The sequence below is a fragment of the Engystomops pustulosus genome, chromosome 7, assembly GCF_040894005.1.
Source record: "Engystomops pustulosus chromosome 7, aEngPut4.maternal, whole genome shotgun sequence".
NCBI lineage: Eukaryota > Metazoa > Chordata > Amphibia > Anura > Leptodactylidae > Engystomops > Engystomops pustulosus.
The window spans coordinates 169,769,325-169,790,624 of NC_092417.1; the positions used below are offsets into that span (position 1 = coordinate 169,769,325).

The following is a 21,300-nucleotide window of genomic DNA, read 5'->3' on the forward strand; positions in this document are numbered from 1 at the left end:
TTCGGGTTTGGCCTCTCCTGTGACCCCGACCAGCAAGGTTTTTTTTATTTTTCAAGAATTCTTTGGGAATTTTGCAGTCTAAGCTTTACCTTCCTCTAAATCTACTCCCTTCCTCTGTTTGCAGGTTAAGCTGCATGACTCGGTATCTCACGGCCTGTGTCTGCTGCTGGTTCAGTGTCTGTTCACAGATTGCTACCTCATGGGATGTAGTTTTTTATGTTAGCCCTTACTGGCCCCCTTTTAATGAAATGTCTACAGCAGGAGCCCCCCTTTACAGAAATGTTCAAAGCAGAGCCCCTCCTTTACAGAAATGCTCAAAGCAGAGCCCCCCCTTTACAGAAATGTTCAAAGCAGAGCCCCTCCTTTACAGAAATGCTCAAAGCAGAGCCCCCTCCTTTACAGAAATGCTCAAAGCAGAGCCCCCCCTTTACAGAAATGCTCAAAGCAGAGCCCCCCCTTTACAGAAATGTTCAAAGCAGAGCCCCTCCTTTACAGAAATGCTCAAAGCAGAGCCCCCCCTTTACAGAAATGTTCAAAGCAGAGCCCCCCCTTTACAGAAATGTTCAAAGCAGAGCCCCCCCTTTACAGAAATGTTCAAAGCAGAGCCCCCCCTTTACAGAAATGTTCAAAGCAGAGCCCCCCCTTTACAGAAATGTTCAAAGCAGAGCCCCCCCTTTACAGAAATGTTCAAAGCAGAGCCCCCCCTTTACAGAAATGTTCAAAGCAGAGCCCCCCCTTTACAGAAATGTTCAAAGCAGAGCCCCCCCTTTACAGAAATGTTCAAAGCAGAGCCCCCCCTTTACAGAAATGTTCAAAGCAGAGCCCCTCCTTTACAGAAATGCTCAAAGCAGAGCCCCCCCTTTACAGAAATGTTCAAAGCAGAGCCCCCCCTTTACAGAAATGTTCAAAGCAGAGCCCCCCCTTTACAGAAATGTTCAAAGCAGAGCCCCCCCTTTACAGAAATGTTCAAAGCAGAGCCCCCCCTTTACAGAAATGTTCAAAGCAGAGCCCCCCCTTTACAGAAATGTTCAAAGCAGAGCCCCCCCTTTACAGAAATGTCCACAGCAGAGCCCCCCCTTTACAGAAATGTCCACAGCAGAGCCCCCCCTTTACAGAAATGTCCACAGCAGAGCCCCCCCTTTACAGAAATGTCCACAGCAGAGCCCCTCCTTTACAGAAATGCTCAAAGCAGAGCCCCCCCTTTACAGAAATGTTCAAAGCAGAGCCCCTCCTTTACAGAAATGCTCAAAGCAGAGCCCCCCCTTTACAGAAATGTTCAAAGCAGAGCCCCCCCTTTACAGAAATGTTCAAAGCAGAGCCCCCCCTTTACAGAAATGTCCACAGCAGAGCCCCCCCTTTACAGAAATGTCCACAGCAGAGCCCCCCCTTTACAGAAATGTCCACAGCAGAGCCCCCCCTTTACAGAAATGTCCACAGCAGAGCCCCTCCTTTACAGAAATGCTCAAAGCAGAGCCCCCCCTTTACAGAAATGTTCAAAGCAGAGCCCCTCCTTTACAGAAATGCTCAAAGCAGAGCCCCCCCTTTACAGAAATGTTCAAAGCAGAGCCCCCCCTTTACAGAAATGTTCAAAGCAGAGCCCCCCCTTTACAGAAATGCTCAAAGCAGAGCCCCCCCTTTACAGAAATGCTCAAAGCAGAGCCCCCCCTTTACAGAAATGCTCAAAGCAGAGCCCCCCCTTTACAGAAATGTTCAAAGCAGAGCCCCCCCTTTACAGAAATGTTCAAAGCAGAGCCCCCCCTTTACAGAAATGTTCAAAGCAGAGCCCCCCCTTTACAGAAATGTTCAAAGCAGAGCCCCCCCTTTACAGAAATGTTCAAAGCAGAGCCCCCCCTTTACAGAAATGTCCACAGCAGAGCCCCCCCTTTACAGAAATGTCCACAGCAGAGCCCCCCCTTTACAGAAATGTCCACAGCAGAGCCCCCCCTTTACAGAAATGTCCACAGCAGAGCCCCCAGTTTACAGGAATGTCCACAGCAGAGCCCCCAGTTTACAGGAATGTCCACAGCAGAGCCCCCAATTTACAGGAATGTCCACAGCAGAGCCCCCAATTTTTATGTTGGCCCTTACTGGCCCCCTTTTAATGAAATGTCCACAGCAGACCCCCCCCCCTTTACAGAAATGTCCACAGCAGAGACCCCCCTTTAATGAAATGTCCACAGCAGATGCCCCCCTTTGATGAAATGTCCACAGCAGATGCCCCTTTACAGAAATGTCCATAGCAGAGCCCCCCCTTTACAGAAATGTCCACAGCAGAGTCCCCCCTCGTTTACAGAATTGTCCGCAGCAGAGTCCCCCCTCGTTTACAGAATTGTCCGCAGCAGAGTCCCCCCTCGTTTACAGAATTGTCCGCAGCAGAGTCCCCCCTCGTTTACAGAATTGTCCGCAGCAGAGTCCCCCCTCGTTTACAGAATTGTCCGCAGCAGAGTCCCCCCTCGTTTACAGAATTGTCCGCAGCAGAGTCCCCCCTCGTTTACAGAATTGTCCGCAGCAGAGTCCCCCCTCGTTTACAGAATTGTCCGCAGCAGAGTCCCCCCTCGTTTACAGAATTGTCCGCAGCAGAGTCCCCCCTCGTTTACAGAATTGTCCGCAGCAGAGTCCCCCCTCGTTTACAGAATTGTCCGCAGCAGAGTCCCCCCTCGTTTACAGAATTGTCCGCAGCAGAGTCCCCCCTCGTTTACAGAATTGTCCGCAGCAGAGTCCCCCCTCGTTTACAGAATTGTCCGCAGCAGAGTCCCCCCTCGTTTACAGAATTGTCCGCAGCAGAGTCCCCCCTCGTTTACAGAATTGTCCGCAGCAGAGTCCCCCCTCGTTTACAGAATTGTCCGCAGCAGAGTCCCCCCTCGTTTACAGAATTGTCCGCAGCAGAGTCCCCCCTCGTTTACAGAATTGTCCGCAGCAGAGTCCCCCCTCGTTTACAGAATTGTCCGCAGCAGAGTCCCCCCTCGTTTACAGAATTGTCCGCAGCAGGGTCCCCCCTCGTTTACAGAATTGTCCGCAGCAGGGTCCCCCCTCGTTTACAGAATTGTCCGCAGCAGGGTCCCCCCTCGTTTAGAGAATTGTCCGCAGCAGATGTCCCCCCCTCGTTTAGAGAATTGTCCGCAGCAGATGTCCCCCCCTCGTTTAGAGAATTGTCCGCAGCAGATGGCCCCCCCTCGTTTAGAGAATTGTCCGCAGCAGATGCCCCCCCTCGTTTAGAGAATTGTCCGCAGCAGATGCCCCCCCTCGTTTAGAGAATTGTCCGCAGCAGATGCCCCCCCTCGTTTAGAGAATTGTCCGCAGCAGATGCCCCCCCTCGTTTAGAGAATTGTCCGCAGCAGATGCCCCCCCCTCGTTTAGAGAATTGTCCGCAGCAGATGCCCCCCCCTCGTTTAGAGAATTGTCCGCAGCAGATGCCCCCCCCCTCGTTTAGAGAATTGTCCGCAGCAGATGCCCCCCCTTTAAAAATAACCTCTATGCATGCCCCCAGCGTCTTCTCCTCCTTCAGCCTGTGTGCAACACTATGACATCACGTGACCCCGACACATCATAGTGATGCACGCAGGCCAGATGAGGAGAAGCCGGAGGTGAGTATAGAGTTTTGTTTTTTCATATAGGGCCATGTATACCGCCTATATAAATATGCGCCATTGCTACGACTGATGGTGCTGAGCGCAGCCAGGAAGTTGCCGGAAAGGCACCATACCGCATCAAGGGCACGTTTTTCTGAAGGGAAGGTGGTCCTGTAACCTATCCGATAAGGGCAGAATTGTTTCAGGAATCGATTGCCGCAATCAAATCTGTAATATCTCTTGTGGTTCAAACGTTTTCAACTCGGAAATGTGCGACAATGACCAGGAACGTTCCCTGTGATGCACAGCTATGTGCCGTGTTGTCCCTGGTGCTGAACACACAGCTGAAGGGACAGGACCCAATCGTAACGAACCTTCATGAGAATCTGTTTGTTTGTAAATACTGATCCACAAGAGATATTACAGATCTGATTGCAGCAATCGATTTTGGAGACAAATCTGATCATGACCTCCTTTTGATGTGAAATCGTACCCATGATCCAATATGGCACCTGTTAAGATAATGGCCATAATCCCTACACATTACGGAATTGCAGCAAATATCTCTGCACAGTTTTTTGGGGGGGTTTTTTACGTAAAAATTTGGTTCCCATGCCTGCAGGTCGGTCTGTAAGCCTCTTGGCAAATTTCCATATTCTGGAATATTATGTTTCTCTTACAGTATTTCCAATAGCAACCGGAATGTTGGATTATAGTTACATCTGTTTCCACTGCGGAATTCCAATTTTCAGCACTGATTTTTTATTTTTTTTTACAGAAAGATTCTGGTCTATATATCCGTAGCTTTAAATTACAGGCAGTCCCTGAGTTACATACAAGATAGGGTCTGTAGGTTTGTTCTTAAGTTGAATTTGTATGTAAGTCGGAACTGTATATTTTATCATTGTAATCCCAGCCAGAACTTTTTTGGTCTCTGTGACAATTGGATTTTAAAAATGTTGGATTGTCATAAGAATCAGGAGTAACACTAAAGCTTCATTACAGACGCCTGTGATAACTGTTATATCTGATTATTGTAGCCTAGGACTAAAGTACAGTAAATTACCAATATCCAGAGGTCCGTTTGTAACTAGGGGTCGTATGTAAGTCGAGTGTTCTTAAGTAGGGGACCGCCTGTATATGGGATTTCATGGATACCAAATTCCATGAGAAAATCTGCAATGAATCTACATCTGAGGAATTTCGGGACAGATTTTGTAATGATTTGGGTATAGACTACCCCGAACCTATGTCCTATAGATTTCATATTTATAGGTTAACCCTTCGGTGGTCTTGGGATAGCTGCTGGATATCATGGTATCCGTAGAGCTCGCCACCCAGCTTTCCAAGTTGCGGATATAAGTATGGACTTGTCAGAAGAGGACGACTCAAGGACTTCTGCCTCCTCGGTGTAGTAAATCCTCTCCTGGCGGAGCATCTTGCTGCAGGCGGCAGAATTTTATGACTCATCTGGAATTTGTTTTTGTGAAGACTGTGTAGAATTTTGTGGAGTGAAAGTAATTAGTTCCGGGCGGGCGGCTTTAACGAGTCAATGACTCTACAACTGGCAGGACGCAGGGAGCGGAGGAGTGGGTTATAGGAAGGATTGCACTGGGGGATGAGCCCCGCGCTGGATCGCGTCCTCAGTGTCTTCTCGCTTTTAAATAGCCTGAAGACGCCGCACTCAGAAACAATGTGTTCCCGACGTAGCGCCATTAAATCCCCCCGCCCCCACCGGTCCGCAACACAGACGCCTTTACAAACCGCAGTAATTACTTGGCAGACGCAGCGACGCTTTTGGGATTTGCAGTGTCAGGTTTTTGGGTTTTTTTAATCTTTTTTTTACGCTTTTGCTCCAGGTTTCTCGTATCGGTGATCACGTTTCACGTGTAGAAGCATCCAAATTATGCTAGAAGTGTGCTCGTAGATTACAGGCATCGATACTGTATTTCCAGGTCTAGTAACTGTTGATTTTACCTGTGCATGCTCATCCTGATCCTTCTGGTTCATGAATATAAAGTGAAATGTTTTTGCTTCATCTCTGTATGGATAGGCCCCCCTCTTTAGACCCTTACGCATCCATTGGGGTCTAGCATTTGTCCATAGTACACATGTGGTGGTCTCACATACATGGCGCCTGGGTGCAAAATCTGGTGGAGGCCCCACTGAATGTAGCATACATAAATGTCCTTCTGCCCACTATCCACTATTCCCTCATAATACATACCTCTACACACAGCCACTTTACCCCCAGTAATACATCTATATACAGCCTGACCGATTCGCTCACACTTGGTGGGGGCCCCGGGGCGCGCGCCCACCCTTTAATCCGACTCTGCATGGTGCCTCACAAGCCTATCACATGAACCCCAGTGCAATTCCTCTAACCAGACCCCCACCACAATGTAAATTATCTAACTAAGGACTTTTGCAATTTGAACCTATACTACCCAGCTTTCCCAGGAGCAGATATAACATAATACTGGAATATAATAAAGAATGAGGGGGCGTTAGGGTCGTGCCTGCAGTGACTGATCTTCTCCTGTTTTCCTCTTCTAGGCCGTTGCCGGATATTTTGACATGTTCTTTGAGAAGGATTGTCATACACCAGTAAGTACATCAGACGCCAGTGTAAATTAATTACGGGGAGCGCCTGTGTGTGCGGCGTGCCCCGGGCTGTGTGCGCACAAGGTGCTTTTTGTTGTTGTAAGCATTTCATGTAATAAAGTAATGTAGCGTGATATTACAAGTGCTGCTCCCAATCTGTGTCATTAGGTCTCGTTCTCCACCGGCCCCACGTGCACCAAGACCCACTGGAAGCAGACGGTGTTCCTCCTGGAGAAGCCGCTGGCGCTCAGTGCCGGTAAGGAGACCGTGGGGGATGAGTGGCACCCATCGCATACACCTCTCTGCTGTGTCACTCGCCAGCCCTGACCTCTGTAATACCATTTACTATATGACTACACCTCTTATTACTCCCCTATAAGACCTGATACCGCACATCCCTCATCCATCAAGGTTATTCCTCCTCAAATCCTTCTACATTGTCACCTCTTCTCCTCCTTACATTCTTATACATTGTCACCTCTTCTCCTCCTTACATTCTTCTACATTGTCACCTCTTCTCCTCCTTACTTTCTTATACATTGTCACCTCTTCTCCTCCTTACATTCTTCTACATTGTCACCTCTTCTCCTCCTTACATTCTTATACATTGTCACCTCTTCTCCTCCTTACATTCTTATACATTGTCACCTCTTCTCCTCCTTACATTCTTATACATTGTCACCTCTTCTCCTCCTTACATTCTTATACTTTATCTCCTCGTTTAGGGAACCATAAAGTAACATCTCAGGAACTTGATAAGTAACTTTTGTATTAATCCATTAAAAGGTACAGGCTTTGGTGGAAAAAACTGATTTGGTCTGACACATTTTGGCTATAATAATAGGCCCTTAGTCATAGCTATTGTCTCCTTTTCTCCTCCTCCTCACATCCTTATACATTGTCTCCACTTTCTCCTGATGATATCTTTATACAATGTCACCTCTTCTCATCATTTTATCCTTATACATTGTTACCTCTTACTCATCAGATTCTTATACATTGTTACCTATGATTCCTCCTCAGATTATACATTGTTACCTTGTTCTCCATATATCCTTATAGATTGTCTTATATTTGGTCTCCTCTTACTCAGATTCTTATACATTTTCACCTCTTTTTCCTCCTAAGATTTTTATCGTGTTACTTCTTATACATTGTCTCCTCTTCCTCTTCCTCAGATTCTTATACATTTTCACCTCTTCTTCCTCCTCCCTTTATCCTTATACACAGGCCCACATTTATCAAAAACAGTGTGTACTATGTGCAGTTTGCCTGTGTATTGTGCAGGGGGCGCCAGATTCAGTATTTATGGAGCTTGTTCTTCATAAATATGGTGCCCCCTGCACTGCTCCGACAGAGTGCAGAGTTTTCCCACCAAACATGTTGGACCCTATCCACAGGATAGGGACTAACGTGCTGATCGGTGGGGGTCTCCGTGATGAGACCCCCCACAGATCACAAGAATGGTCCTCCGTCGCACCCCCCGTTGCACCCCGAGATTAATGGAGCAACGGGGGGTGCTCCATTCCATCTCTGTGGAGCTGACCAAGATCGCCCAGCGCCTCAGTAAGCAGTTAGCACTGAAAAGAACGTGCAATGTCGGACAAAAAAATGGTGCAGGGACTTTAATAAATGTGGGCCATTGTCTCTTCTTCATCCTCTTTATACATTGTCTCCTTTTCCTCCTTGTATTTTTATACATCACCTCTTCTTATACATGTTCACCTCTTCTTCTTCCTCCTTCTATCCTTATACATTGTCTCTTCTTCTTCCTCCTTCTATCCTTATACATTGTCTCTTCTTCGTCTTCTTCTCAGATTCTTATACATTGTTCCCTCCTCTCCCCCATATCCACTAGCTCTGTAAGTTCTCACCCCCTCCCCATGTACTATCTCAGTTTCTCCCTCACCATTCTTCCTTCCTCTGTGTTTCCCCTCTGTCTGCCTCCCTCCCCTTGTGCGCCGGTCTCTTTACTACCTGCCATCACGGCCGTGTCACGAACATAAGCCCAGTTTGTCTCTTTTCATTATTTGGGCCGTCCCTCCGCCAGAAGCCCTCTCGTCATATCTCACATGATGGAGGCGAGATGAAGCGCCTGCCTCTCGCGCTGAACGAGGAGAGTGATATGTTCTGGAACTTTATGTCTCCCCCGGCATAGACTATAATGTGTTCATTTCACATGCCGACTCCGCATTGCAGTCCTAGCTCCGCTCGGCACACACCGTCCCTGATTTTAGATTCTTTAGATGGTATCTGTCGGCTCGGAGAAGCTTGTCCTGAATACACAAGCCTCATCAGTACACGATCCTCCGCTGTGCTCTGCATTCTCTCTGTATTGTTTCAATCACTGCTCTGCCACATCTTATCCTTACAAGACCCCAATCCCTACAACCCAGATGGTTCATCCATACCGAGACTGACTGGGCCCATAGAAGTAGGGATCCAGAACCAAAGCTCAAATCAAGGGTCAGATTTGTGGGTCTTCAAACATTGTTATATATGGGGATTCTTATAATCCAAGACCACCGGTAGACCCTGAACCTTGTGTAGATATACTTTTGTAGATATATCTTTAGTGATTATATCCCAACTGACTACATCTAAAGCAAAAAGTATGGGCCTCCAACAGGGCATTGCCCATTGATCTCTAGACAACACCTCCCAATCATAGCTCAAAATTTTGTGTGTTTCTCTTGGTGTTTACCATTTCCTGCAACTAGAGGAGCTTTGAGCATGACCTCATTTCTCACGTACATTCTCTCAAGTCTTAAAAGTGGGATTTTGAGGTTTGGTGGTGAACCAATAGAGCTTTGAGCTTTCACCTAAGGTTGTCCGACCTAATTTCCCCTATCACCAGCTTCACTTTCCTTCCCATCCATGGCCATTCAACCTAAAGTTCGTCTCAAGCTTTGACCAATGACCATGAATCCAGTTCCATCTCTTCACTGACCAATCTACAGTTCTTGTAAATTCCCATATAAAGCCGTCATACCCTGTGTCTCTGTGTCTTCTCTCCTTCCTGGTCATATAATGGATGCAGTTGACCTTACTGTATCCTGGGCTCCCCTTATATTGACCCTATAAAGCCGTTTCCCTCCATCACACCCAAAACTTTTTGTATTTAGTTAACCAGAATCCTAGCAGCATAGCAGGACACTTGTATAGGGATCTAGAGCTCCGTGGATTTCCCTAAAATGTGTCTGGAGTAAATCAGTATTCAGTGCTGGGAGTGAGGTGACCAGGAGGAAATATGAGAAAATTAACCTCTGATCAATTGCCGCCTCCGGATCCTGCCAGGGCGCAGGGCGTATTTATTGTTCGGATGGGCGCCGCTGTCACAGAACAAGTACAACCTGCAAGAAAAAAGACCGGAGCGCGAAAATAATTTCCATTGGAGAGAAAAATATTTGCGTATAATGTATAAAAACTCATCAACGTAGAGGGATTTATCACATAGGACAGGACTGCTCTATGCAAAGCGACATCACAGACATTCTACCATTTATCTTTGAGGATTGACAGCAATGAAACAAAACAATCTCCAAAACCTCCCCCTCAGGGGTGTGTTCTGTCCTGGTCCCTGACTGCAAGGGGGGGTGGGAGGTAGTCTCCCCCAATCCCTTTACTGTAGGGGACGGGGGTACTCTCCCCCAGTCCATTACTGCTATAGAGGGGGTAGTGTCCTCCAGTCCCCTTACAGTTTGTCTGGTAGTTTTCTTGACTGTATGGGGGGGTCCCCTTACTTCTGGAGGGTGTGTCTCCCCAGTCTTCTGGATGCGGTGGTGGAGGGGGGGGAATAGTCTCCTCTGGTCCCCTTAATGCAGTGAGGGGGGTTAGTGTCCCCTTATTGCATGAGGGGAGGGGTGCATACTACCTTGTTCCCTGACTGCTTTGGGCGGGAGTACTCTCCCCCAGTCCCCTTACTGCAGGAGGGGTAGTCTCCCCCGGTCCCCTTACTGCAGGAGGGTTAGTCTCCCCCGGTCCCTCTTATTGCCGGAGGGTTAGTCTCCCCCGGTCCCTCTTATTGCCGGAGGGTTAGTCTCCCCCGGTCCCTCTTATTGCCGGAGGGGTAGTCTCCCCCGGTCCCTCTTACTGCCGGAGGGGTAGTCTCCCCCGGTCCCGCTTACTGCCGGACGGGTAGTCTCCCCCGGTCCCTCTTACTGCCGGAGGGGTAGTCTCCCCCGGTCCCTCTTACTGCAGGAGGGGTAGTCTCCCCCGGTCCCTCTTACTGCAGGAGGGGTAGTCTCCCCCGGTCCCTCTTACTGCAGGAGGGGTAGTCTCCCCCGGTCCCTCTTACTGCAGGAGGGTTAGTCTCCCCCGGTCCCTCTTACTGCCGGAGGGTTAGTCTCCCCCGGTCCCTCTTACTGCCGGAGGGTTAGTCTCCCCCGGTCCCTCTTACTGCCGGAGGGTTAGTCTCCCCCGGTCCCTCTTACTGCCGGAGGGGTAGTCTCCCCCGGTCCCTCTTACTGCCGGAGGGGTAGTCTCCCCCGGTCCCTCTTACTGCCGGAGGGGTAGTCTCCCCCGGTCCCTCTTACTGCCGGAGGGGTAGTCTCCCCCGGTCCCTCTTACTGCCGGAGGGGTAGTCTCCCCCGGTCCCTCTTACTGCCGGAGGGGTAGTCTCCCCCGGTCCCTCTTACTGCCGGAGGGGTAGTCTCCCCCGGTCCCTCTTACTGCCGGAGGGGTAGTCTCCCCCGGTCCCTCTTACTGCCGGAGGGGTAGTCTCCCCCGGTCCCTCTTACTGCCGGAGGGGTAGTCTCCCCCGGTCCCTCTTACTGCCGGAGGGGTAGTCTCCCCCGGTCCCTCTTACTGCCGGAGAGGTAGTCTCCCCCGGTCCCTCTTACTGCAGGAGGGGTAGTCTCCCCCGGTCCCTCTTACTGCAGGAGGGGTAGTCTCCCCCGGTCCCTCTTACTGCAGGAGGGGTAGTCTCCCCCGGTCCCTCTTACTGCAGGAGGGGTAGTCTCCCCCATCCCTCTTACTGCAGGAGGGGTAGTCTCCCCCATCCCTCTTACTGCAGTGGAGAGGGGTTGTCTCCCCCAGTCCCCTTACTGCAGTGGAGAGGGGTTTGTCTCCCCCGGTTGCCTGACTGCAGGGTTTTTCTCCACCAGGTCCTACTTACCCTTGAACCTCCTCAGTGATAACCTACATGTGTGTGTATATATATGGTAATTCTGGTGAAGGGATATCTTATGGTGAAGAACCAGATATTTATGGGAAGATTCCCTCCTAATCTGCAGGCGGGAGGGAGGTGATGAGGAGGATGGGGTGAAGTGGATCTCTTCCTCTGAGACGTCGTCTCCAGCTCCGGGCCGCTCGAGCTGCTGAATACATCAGTCATCTGATATCTACATGACACTGATTAATTGTTGCGATCAGGCCGCGTGTTGCGGAGCGCCAGGTTCTGCTCAGCAGCGAGGAGAAGACTCCACAAAGCAGATTGAAGGTTTAGCTGCTGCTTCCAGCCAGCAAATTATACATTGATTACCTCTCTCCAGCAAAGCGCCGCCACTAACGCCAGAGATTTAAAGGGGCACGGAGGGAATTCACGGAAGAAAAAGCGTCTTCTCAGACAGTGTCCAACAAAACAAAAGAAGGAATAAAGCTGAAATACCAAACTTCATACCATAGTGCAACTCAAAATTTCACCCCAGAAGCACCAACAGGAACAGTAGTGCAGTACAAAATACCAACCCAAGAACAACAGACGCTGCAGTGCATCAAAAGGTACTACTATCAAAAGTAATACCAAACAGGTTCACAGAATATCATCCATGTAGCACCAAACCAGTACTGACGTTCAGCACCAAATACCACTACTGAAGCCGCAAAAAAAAAAATCTGCAGAAAATACAACCCCAGATGTGTCAAACAAGTACAGCATTACAGTACAAAATACCACCCCTAAAGCACTAAACACTACAGTGCAGCAGAAAATACCACCCCTAAAGCACTAAAAACTGCAATTCTATGGAAAATACCAACCCTAAAGCACCAAAAAAATAATGTGCAGCAGAAAATACAAGCACTGCAGTACAGCACACAATACCACCCATAAGGCACTAGAAACGACACTGCAGAACAAAATGCCACCCCCTAAAGCACTAAACACTACAATTCTATAGAAAATACAACCCCTAAGGCACTAAACGCTCCAGTGCAGAACAAAATGCCACCCCCTAAGGAACCAAACACTACACTGCAGAACAAAATACCACCCCCTAAAGTATTAAACACTACAATTCTATAGAAAATACAACCCCTAAGGCACTAAACACTCCAGTGCAGCAGAAAATACCAACACTAAAGCACCAAAAAATAATATAGCTCAGCAGAAAATACAAGCACTGCAGAACAGCACACAATACCACCCTTACCACGCTACAGTGCAGAACAAAATGCCACCCCTAAGGCACTAAACGCTACAGTGCAGAACAAAATGCCACCCCTAAGGCACTAAACGCTACAGTGCAGAACAAAATGCCACCCCTAAGGCACTAAACGCTACAGTGCAGAACAAAATGCCACCCCTAAAGCACTAAACGCTACAGTGCAGAACAAAATACCACCCCTAAGGCACTAAACGCTACAGTGCAGAACAAAATGCCACCCCTAAAGCACTAAACGCTACAGTGCAGAACAAAATGCCACCCCTAAAGCACTAAACACTACAGTGCAGAACAAAATGCCACCCCTAAGGCACTAAACGCTACAGTGCAGAACAAAATGCCACCCCTAAAGCACTAAACGCTACAGTGCAGAACAAAATGCCACCCCTAAAGCACTAAACGCTACAGTGCAGAACAAAATGCCACCCCTAAGGCACTAAACGCTACAGTGCAGAACAAAATGCCACCCCTAAGGCACTAAACGCTACAGTGCAGAACAAAATGCCACCCCTAAGGCACTAAACGCTACAGTGCAGAACAAAATACCACCCCTAAGGCACTAAACGCTACAGTGCTGAACAAAATGCCACCCCGAAGGCACTAAACACTGCAGTGCAAAACAAAATCGCACCCCTAAAGCACTAAACGCTACAGTGTAGAACAAAATACCACCCCTAAGGCACTAAACGCTACAGTCCTCTGGTCCCCTTAATGCAGTGAGGGGGGTTAGTGTCCCCTTATTGCATGAGGGGAGGGGTGCATACTACCTTGTTCCCTGACTGCTTTGGGCGGGAGTACTCTCCCCCAGTCCCCTTACTGCAGGAGGGGTAGTCTCCCCCGGTCCCCTTACTGCAGGAGGGTTAGTCTCCCCCGGTCCCTCTTATTGCCGGAGGGTTAGTCTCCCCCGGTCCCTCTTATTGCCGGAGGGTTAGTCTCCCCCGGTCCCTCTTATTGCCGGAGGGGTAGTCTCCCCCGGTCCCTCTTACTGCCGGAGGGGTAGTCTCCCCCGGTCCCGCTTACTGCCGGACGGGTAGTCTCCCCCGGTCCCTCTTACTGCCGGAGGGGTAGTCTCCCCCGGTCCCTCTTACTGCAGGAGGGGTAGTCTCCCCCGGTCCCTCTTACTGCAGGAGGGGTAGTCTCCCCCGGTCCCTCTTACTGCAGGAGGGGTAGTCTCCCCCGGTCCCTCTTACTGCAGGAGGGTTAGTCTCCCCCGGTCCCTCTTACTGCCGGAGGGTTAGTCTCCCCCGGTCCCTCTTACTGCCGGAGGGTTAGTCTCCCCCGGTCCCTCTTACTGCCGGAGGGGTAGTCTCCCCCGGTCCCTCTTACTGCCGGAGGGGTAGTCTCCCCCGGTCCCTCTTACTGCCGGAGGGGTAGTCTCCCCCGGTCCCTCTTACTGCCGGAGGGGTAGTCTCCCCCGGTCCCTCTTACTGCCGGAGGGGTAGTCTCCCCCGGTCCCTCTTACTGCCGGAGGGGTAGTCTCCCCCGGTCCCTCTTACTGCCGGAGGGGTAGTCTCCCCCGGTCCCTCTTACTGCCGGAGGGGTAGTCTCCCCCGGTCCCTCTTACTGCCGGAGGGGTAGTCTCCCCCGGTCCCTCTTACTGCCGGAGGGGTAGTCTCCCCCGGTCCCTCTTACTGCCGGAGGGGTAGTCTCCCCCGGTCCCTCTTACTGCCGGAGAGGTAGTCTCCCCCGGTCCCTCTTACTGCAGGAGGGGTAGTCTCCCCCGGTCCCTCTTACTGCAGGAGGGGTAGTCTCCCCCGGTCCCTCTTACTGCAGGAGGGGTAGTCTCCCCCGGTCCCTCTTACTGCAGGAGGGGTAGTCTCCCCCATCCCTCTTACTGCAGGAGGGGTAGTCTCCCCCATCCCTCTTACTGCAGTGGAGAGGGGTTGTCTCCCCCAGTCCCCTTACTGCAGTGGAGAGGGGTTTGTCTCCCCCGGTTGCCTGACTGCAGGGTTTTTCTCCACCAGGTCCTACTTACCCTTGAACCTCCTCAGTGATAACCTACATGTGTGTGTATATATATGGTAATTCTGGTGAAGGGATATCTTATGGTGAAGAACCAGATATTTATGGGAAGATTCCCTCCTAATCTGCAGGCGGGAGGGAGGTGATGAGGAGGATGGGGTGAAGTGGATCTCTTCCTCTGAGACGTCGTCTCCAGCTCCGGGCCGCTCGAGCTGCTGAATACATCAGTCATCTGATATCTACATGACACTGATTAATTGTTGCGATCAGGCCGCGTGTTGCGGAGCGCCAGGTTCTGCTCAGCAGCGAGGAGAAGACTCCACAAAGCAGATTGAAGGTTTAGCTGCTGCTTCCAGCCAGCAAATTATACATTGATTACCTCTCTCCAGCAAAGCGCCGCCACTAACGCCAGAGATTTAAAGGGGCACGGAGGGAATTCACGGAAGAAAAAGCGTCTTCTCAGACAGTGTCCAACAAAACAAAAGAAGGAATAAAGCTGAAATACCAAACTTCATACCATAGTGCAACTCAAAATTTCACCCCAGAAGCACCAACAGGAACAGTAGTGCAGTACAAAATACCAACCCAAGAACAACAGACGCTGCAGTGCATCAAAAGGTACTACTATCAAAAGTAATACCAAACAGGTTCACAGAATATCATCCATGTAGCACCAAACCAGTACTGACGTTCAGCACCAAATACCACTACTGAAGCCGCAAAAAAAAAAATCTGCAGAAAATACAACCCCAGATGTGTCAAACAAGTACAGCATTACAGTACAAAATACCACCCCTAAAGCACTAAACACTACAGTGCAGCAGAAAATACCACCCCTAAAGCACTAAAAACTGCAATTCTATGGAAAATACCAACCCTAAAGCACCAAAAAAATAATGTGCAGCAGAAAATACAAGCACTGCAGTACAGCACACAATACCACCCATAAGGCACTAGAAACGACACTGCAGAACAAAATGCCACCCCCTAAAGCACTAAACACTACAATTCTATAGAAAATACAACCCCTAAGGCACTAAACGCTCCAGTGCAGAACAAAATGCCACCCCCTAAGGAACCAAACACTACACTGCAGAACAAAATACCACCCCCTAAAGTATTAAACACTACAATTCTATAGAAAATACAACCCCTAAGGCACTAAACACTCCAGTGCAGCAGAAAATACCAACACTAAAGCACCAAAAAATAATATAGCTCAGCAGAAAATACAAGCACTGCAGAACAGCACACAATACCACCCTTAAGACACTACAGTGCAGAACAAAATGCCACCCCTAAAGCACTAAACGCTACAGTGCAGAACAAAATGCCACCCCTAAGGCACTAAACGCTACAGTGCAGAACAAAATGCCACCCCTAAGGCACTAAACGCTACAGTGCAGAACAAAATGCCACCCCTAAGGCACTAAACGCTACAGTGCAGAACAAAATGCCACCCCTAAAGCACTAAACGCTACAGTGCAGAACAAAATACCACCCCTAAGGCACTAAACGCTACAGTGCAGAACAAAATGCCACCCCTAAAGCACTAAACGCTACAGTGCAGAACAAAATGCCACCCCTAAAGCACTAAACACTACAGTGCAGAACAAAATGCCACCCCTAAGGCACTAAACGCTACAGTGCAGAACAAAATGCCACCCCTAAAGCACTAAACGCTACAGTGCAGAACAAAATGCCACCCCTAAAGCACTAAACGCTACAGTGCAGAACAAAATGCCACCCCTAAGGCACTAAACGCTACAGTGCAGAACAAAATGCCACCCCTAAGGCACTAAACGCTACAGTGCAGAACAAAATGCCACCCCTAAGGCACTAAACGCTACAGTGCAGAACAAAATACCACCCCTAAGGCACTAAACGCTACAGTGCTGAACAAAATGCCACCCCGAAGGCACTAAACACTGCAGTGCAAAACAAAATCGCACCCCTAAAGCACTAAACGCTACAGTGTAGAACAAAATACCACCCCTAAGGCACTAAACGCTACAGTGCAGAACAAAATACCACCCCCTAAAGCACTAAACGCTACAGTGTAGAACAAAATACCACCCCCTAAAGCACTAAACGCTACAGTGTAGAACAAAATACCACCCCCTAAAGCACCAAAAATAATGTAGTGTCACAGAAAATAGAAGTACTGCGGTACAGCACACAGTACCACCCCTTAGACACTTAACACTACAAATGCAGCAAAAAAATCCACCCCAGAAATATCAGACAAAAATGGCAGTGTAGTAGAAAATAATGACAACAACTATGACATTGCAGCTCCACATACCATCACAAAAGTTTCAATTCCTGCAGTTCCAGTTCAGCACAAAAAAATACTGCAGTGCAGCGCTAGAAGCCACTCCAGAAGCACCAAAGAAATGGTAGCACAAATAACCGCCCTGTAAATGGCACTGCTGAGCCGCACTCTATACCACCCCGGTCTCCCTGGATTTGTTCAGATGTTGCCACCCTACAGCTGGCCATGCCTAAAGATTACAGTCTTTGTAATACTGCAGTTATGGCTTGTCAGGGGTATTCTAGGACATCTATACCCACTCATTTATAGCAGTGAGATACGGCTAAGCTCCACCCACAGTCTGCTAAGGTTTAAAGGAAATCTACCACCAGGATAAAGAATTGTAAACCAAGCACACTGACATACTGGTGAGTGCCCCCTCTGGCAGGTTCAGCTTTTCATTTAGCTTCTTAGGACCTTGTTTTTACAATAAAAAGGGTTTCACATATTATGCAAATGAGCCTCTGGGGCTCCAGACTCTATAGATGTCAATGGAGCTTGGAAGGAGCCCGAAGGCTCATCTGCATAATTTTTAAAACCTCTTTTTCTTAAAAACAAAGGCATACAAAGCTACAAGAAGAGCAGATCCTGCCAGAGGGGGCACGCACCAGTATGTCAGTGTGCTTGGTTTACAATCTGTCATCCTGGTGGTAGATTTCCTTTAACAGACTATCCAACAGCATGCCGACTTATGATACTATAACTACAGACCACGGGGAGTCCCATCCTACCAATAAGTGTTGCTGCCTTGTCTGCTTTCTCTCTGGGTATCTAGAAAAGGCGAGTGATGAAGCTGAATAATAAATGATCAGACTACATAAAGGGTTTGTTTGTAGTCTGTTACCACGGAGACAAATGAAACTTTATACATCGCAGTAGGAGATCAGGTGCTTTTGGTTGGTTGGTTTAATGATCGCTCCTTTCTCTCTGCAGGTAAAACTCTGGACGGCAAGATAACGGTGCGCAAGAACAGGAAGGACCCGCGCTCTCTTATAATCACCCTGTGTGTAGGTGGCATCAGCCAAACCTACCTGCTCCAGTAATGGCCGACATCTCTGCCGAGATCAGCACTTCTTTTTCTATCTATTTGAATAAAATCATGCGAAAATTCACCTGTGATTGTTGAGTCTGTCCACATTGTCTAAGCATCTCCGTGGCTCTGTACCCGCAGTGCTGATGCCTGTTCATCCAGGAACTCGGGATTCCCCATTCTATATAAATGCGGGGCAAAATTTATGATCCTTACACATATCTGTGCAGCCCTAAGAGGCAGTCTCTTATATAGCAGATGCAAGGTCAGACCATCTTGGGAGCCCAGCCACTGCCACTGAATTTTAGCCCCGATTCCGTGGCAATTCGGACATTTTGGTGGTATTTTCCGTTATGGGGTTCACCGCCTGAAATAACCATATTTATATATTGATAGATCGGGCATTTTGGGACACGACAATTCCTAACATGTTTATGATTTTATTTATTTTAGCAGTTTTAAGGAAAGGGGGGTGATGGGAGCATTTAGGGTTTTTCTATTAAAATAATTCTATTTTTTTACAAAAATTTTGGACACTAGGGAACTTGATCTAGGATACGGTTTCACCAGTCTCGTCTGATTTTTGGACACTACATCGATCACTCAAAGTACAAGGGCTATGGAGCCACGGGTGTCGAACACAAGGCCCATGGGCCAAATCCGGCCTGCGACCCTTTGTTATCCGGCCCAGCTCTGGCTTCCTACCCCTTTACTATGCTAGTCAGGAGAGCAGCATTGGGGCAGAGTTCTCCGATACTCACCTTTCCCCACTCCCCCTAAGCAGCAGCTGTCCCCTTCTTCTTCCTGTATGACCGGCTTTAAAGCTGTAGATGTGATGATGTCTTCACCTCACATCTTCCTGCTTCACATGAAGAAGTAGACAGCTGTGGCTTTGGGGGTGCGGGGAAAGGTAATTTTTTTTTGGGGGGGGGGGGCACTGCGGGGTAGGGCTGCTGGTTTTCTATGGGGGGCATTCTGGCTACAGTGGGGGGGGGGGGGCTGGTTACTATGGTGGGCACTTAGGCTATATTAGGGGTTAAAACTGGCTACTATGAGGGGGCACTTTGGCTGCTATGGGGGGGAATTCTGATTACTATGGAGGGCACACTCGCTGCTGTGGGGGCACATACCGGTGTCGCAGGTTATTTAACAATTTGTTGAGCTTTGTGGCTGCCCTCAGATCATGGTTGTAATTGTAACACTGTATAAATTCCAGACTCGATACATTAGAAAAGTTTCGGGAGATGTATGGAGAGCGCAGGTCTGTGGGTCGCACTGCAGGTCATAGGTCAGCCGGTGCGGAGTTGGCGCCTGTAGAGACCATGGAGAAATCAGTAGCAAGGTTTGTCATGTCCGAGGACTTCTACTCTTTCCCTAATGCTGCAGACTCTGTGTGAATCCTGCTACATAGATGCACTAGAACATCTGCCAGATGTGTACTGGAGACTCTCCCCTACAGGGGTCATTGGGTTAGAGCCACTGTATATAAGGCTATGGGCCCACTTCTTTTCATATATTAAAGGGATGGTCTGGGGTTCATAGAACACATCTACTTCCTTCCAAATACAGCGCCACAGCAGACTGTGGTTGGTGCGGGTATTACAGCCCCGCTGCATAGACATGTATGTGTCGCTGACATCCCATCATTAGAGCCGTCTCCCCGCGTTCATTAGCTTTCCGGTTCGTGCTCGTCTTACTCTCGGCCGCCTCCTGCTGAGGCACAAAACTGGATTTCCGTCTCCTCTCCGGAGGCGTTCATTATTATGCATTGTAATTAAACGTTCTCTTATTTCCTAAATTGCAGACTTTCCATCCGGCGCGTTAGCCGGCAGCGAGGGGTCCGGGGTCCAGACAAAGCATCTCCCACCCCCCCGGGGGTTCTGTATAATCAATGAACGGGCATCTCCATCTTGTTTAGAGGATTTTTGTTTTGATCTTCCCCTACAAATCCCTGTATACATTGTAATTAATGTATTCAATAGCTACAAATACAATGTTGCATATACTTTTTTTTTAAAGGGTTACTCCCCTTTCCTTTGGACAAATGTCATCGGTCTGAGTCCAACTCCTTGAACCCCCCCCACCAGTCGTGAATTGGGGTCTAATCATTGGAAAGATTTTTGGAAAATATTTGACACCTATATTTTAGATTTTCGACTTGTGTATTTCCCAAGATATTCCATAGTCCCGACCTTTTCGTTACACTCTGTATAGGAAGAAAACTTGGGACGTTCCCCTTTAAAGGATTCTCCAAAATAGAGGCAGAGACTAAATCCCCAGCACAGAGAGGAATCCTGGTAACATTTAAAGGGGTAGTCCCAAGCTTTCATGTAATCCTATCCATAGTGAGGGTCCAACTGCTGTGTCCCCAGTGTCCGGAGAATGGGGGTCCCGTCCACACTAATGGGTGGAGCAGCAGCAGGTTGGGCATGTGTCCTGCCGCCCCATTCTATCCTATGGGAGTGTCAGAAATTGTTATTTACTGCAGATTAATTCTACCAAAGTATCCGATACAATTGAGCCGTACTGAGGATTGTATCTGCCTGATGTGAATACACACCGAGCGCCGGTGACACTGACGCATCAGGACAATTAATGCTAAGTGGCTACGAAGATTCTAATCAATTATCTCCTGCCAGATCTGGTTTATTCTCAGCAAATGAGGGGAAGAAGAAAAAGTTTGTCCAATGTCACCAGCTCAATGACACCGAGTGTGAGCAACAACAAAGTGACATCCGAGAATAGAGACTCCCTGCTAGAATATATAACAGAATTATAACCTTTTACATAGGAGGCAGTATTATAGTAGTTATAGTCTTGTACATAGAGGCCAGTGTTATAGTAGTTATATTCTTGTACATAGGGGGCAGTATTATAGTAGTTATATCCCTGTACATAGGGGGCAGTATTATAGTAGTTATATTCTTGTACATAGGGGGCAGTATTATAGTAGTTATATTCTTGTACATAGGAGGCAGTATTATAGTAGTTATATTCCTGTACATAGGGGGCAGTATTATAGTAGTTATATTCCTGTACATAGGGGGCAGTATTATAGTAGTTATATTCCTGTACATAGGGGGCAGTATTATAGTAGTTATATCCTTGTACATAGGGGCAGTATTATAGTAGTTATATTCCTGTACATAGGGGGCAGTATTATAGTAGTTATATTCTTGTACATAGGGGGCAGTATTATAGTCGTTATATTCTTGTACATAGGGGGCGGTATTATAGTAGTTATATTCTTGTACATAGGGGGCAGTATTATAGTAGTTATATTCTTGTACATAGGGGACAGTATTATAGTAGTTATATCCCTGTACATAGGGGGCAGTATTATAGTAGTTATATTCCTGTACATAGGGGGCAGTATTATAGTAGTTATATTCCTGTACATAGGGGGCAGTATTATAGTAGTTATATTCTTGTACA

The 21,300-nt window shown here is 48.3% G+C and overlaps 1 protein-coding gene across 2 annotated transcripts in view; it reads left to right on the plus strand.

The window, feature by feature from the left end:
• Positions 1 to 17,947, plus strand: part of PRMT3 (protein arginine methyltransferase 3) — a 70,181-nt gene extending 52,234 nt beyond the window's left edge. For both annotated transcript variants that reach the window (XM_072118930.1, XM_072118928.1), the window contains 3 exons: positions 6,129 to 6,179; positions 6,345 to 6,432; positions 17,769 to 17,947. In XM_072118930.1, the coding sequence (XP_071975031.1) occupies positions 6,129 to 6,179; positions 6,345 to 6,432; positions 17,769 to 17,878 (249 nt within the window). In that variant the 3' untranslated portion in view covers positions 17,879 to 17,947. The remainder of the gene's footprint in view (positions 1 to 6,128; positions 6,180 to 6,344; positions 6,433 to 17,768) is intronic.
• The last annotated feature ends 3,353 nt before the right edge of the window (positions 17,948 to 21,300 follow it).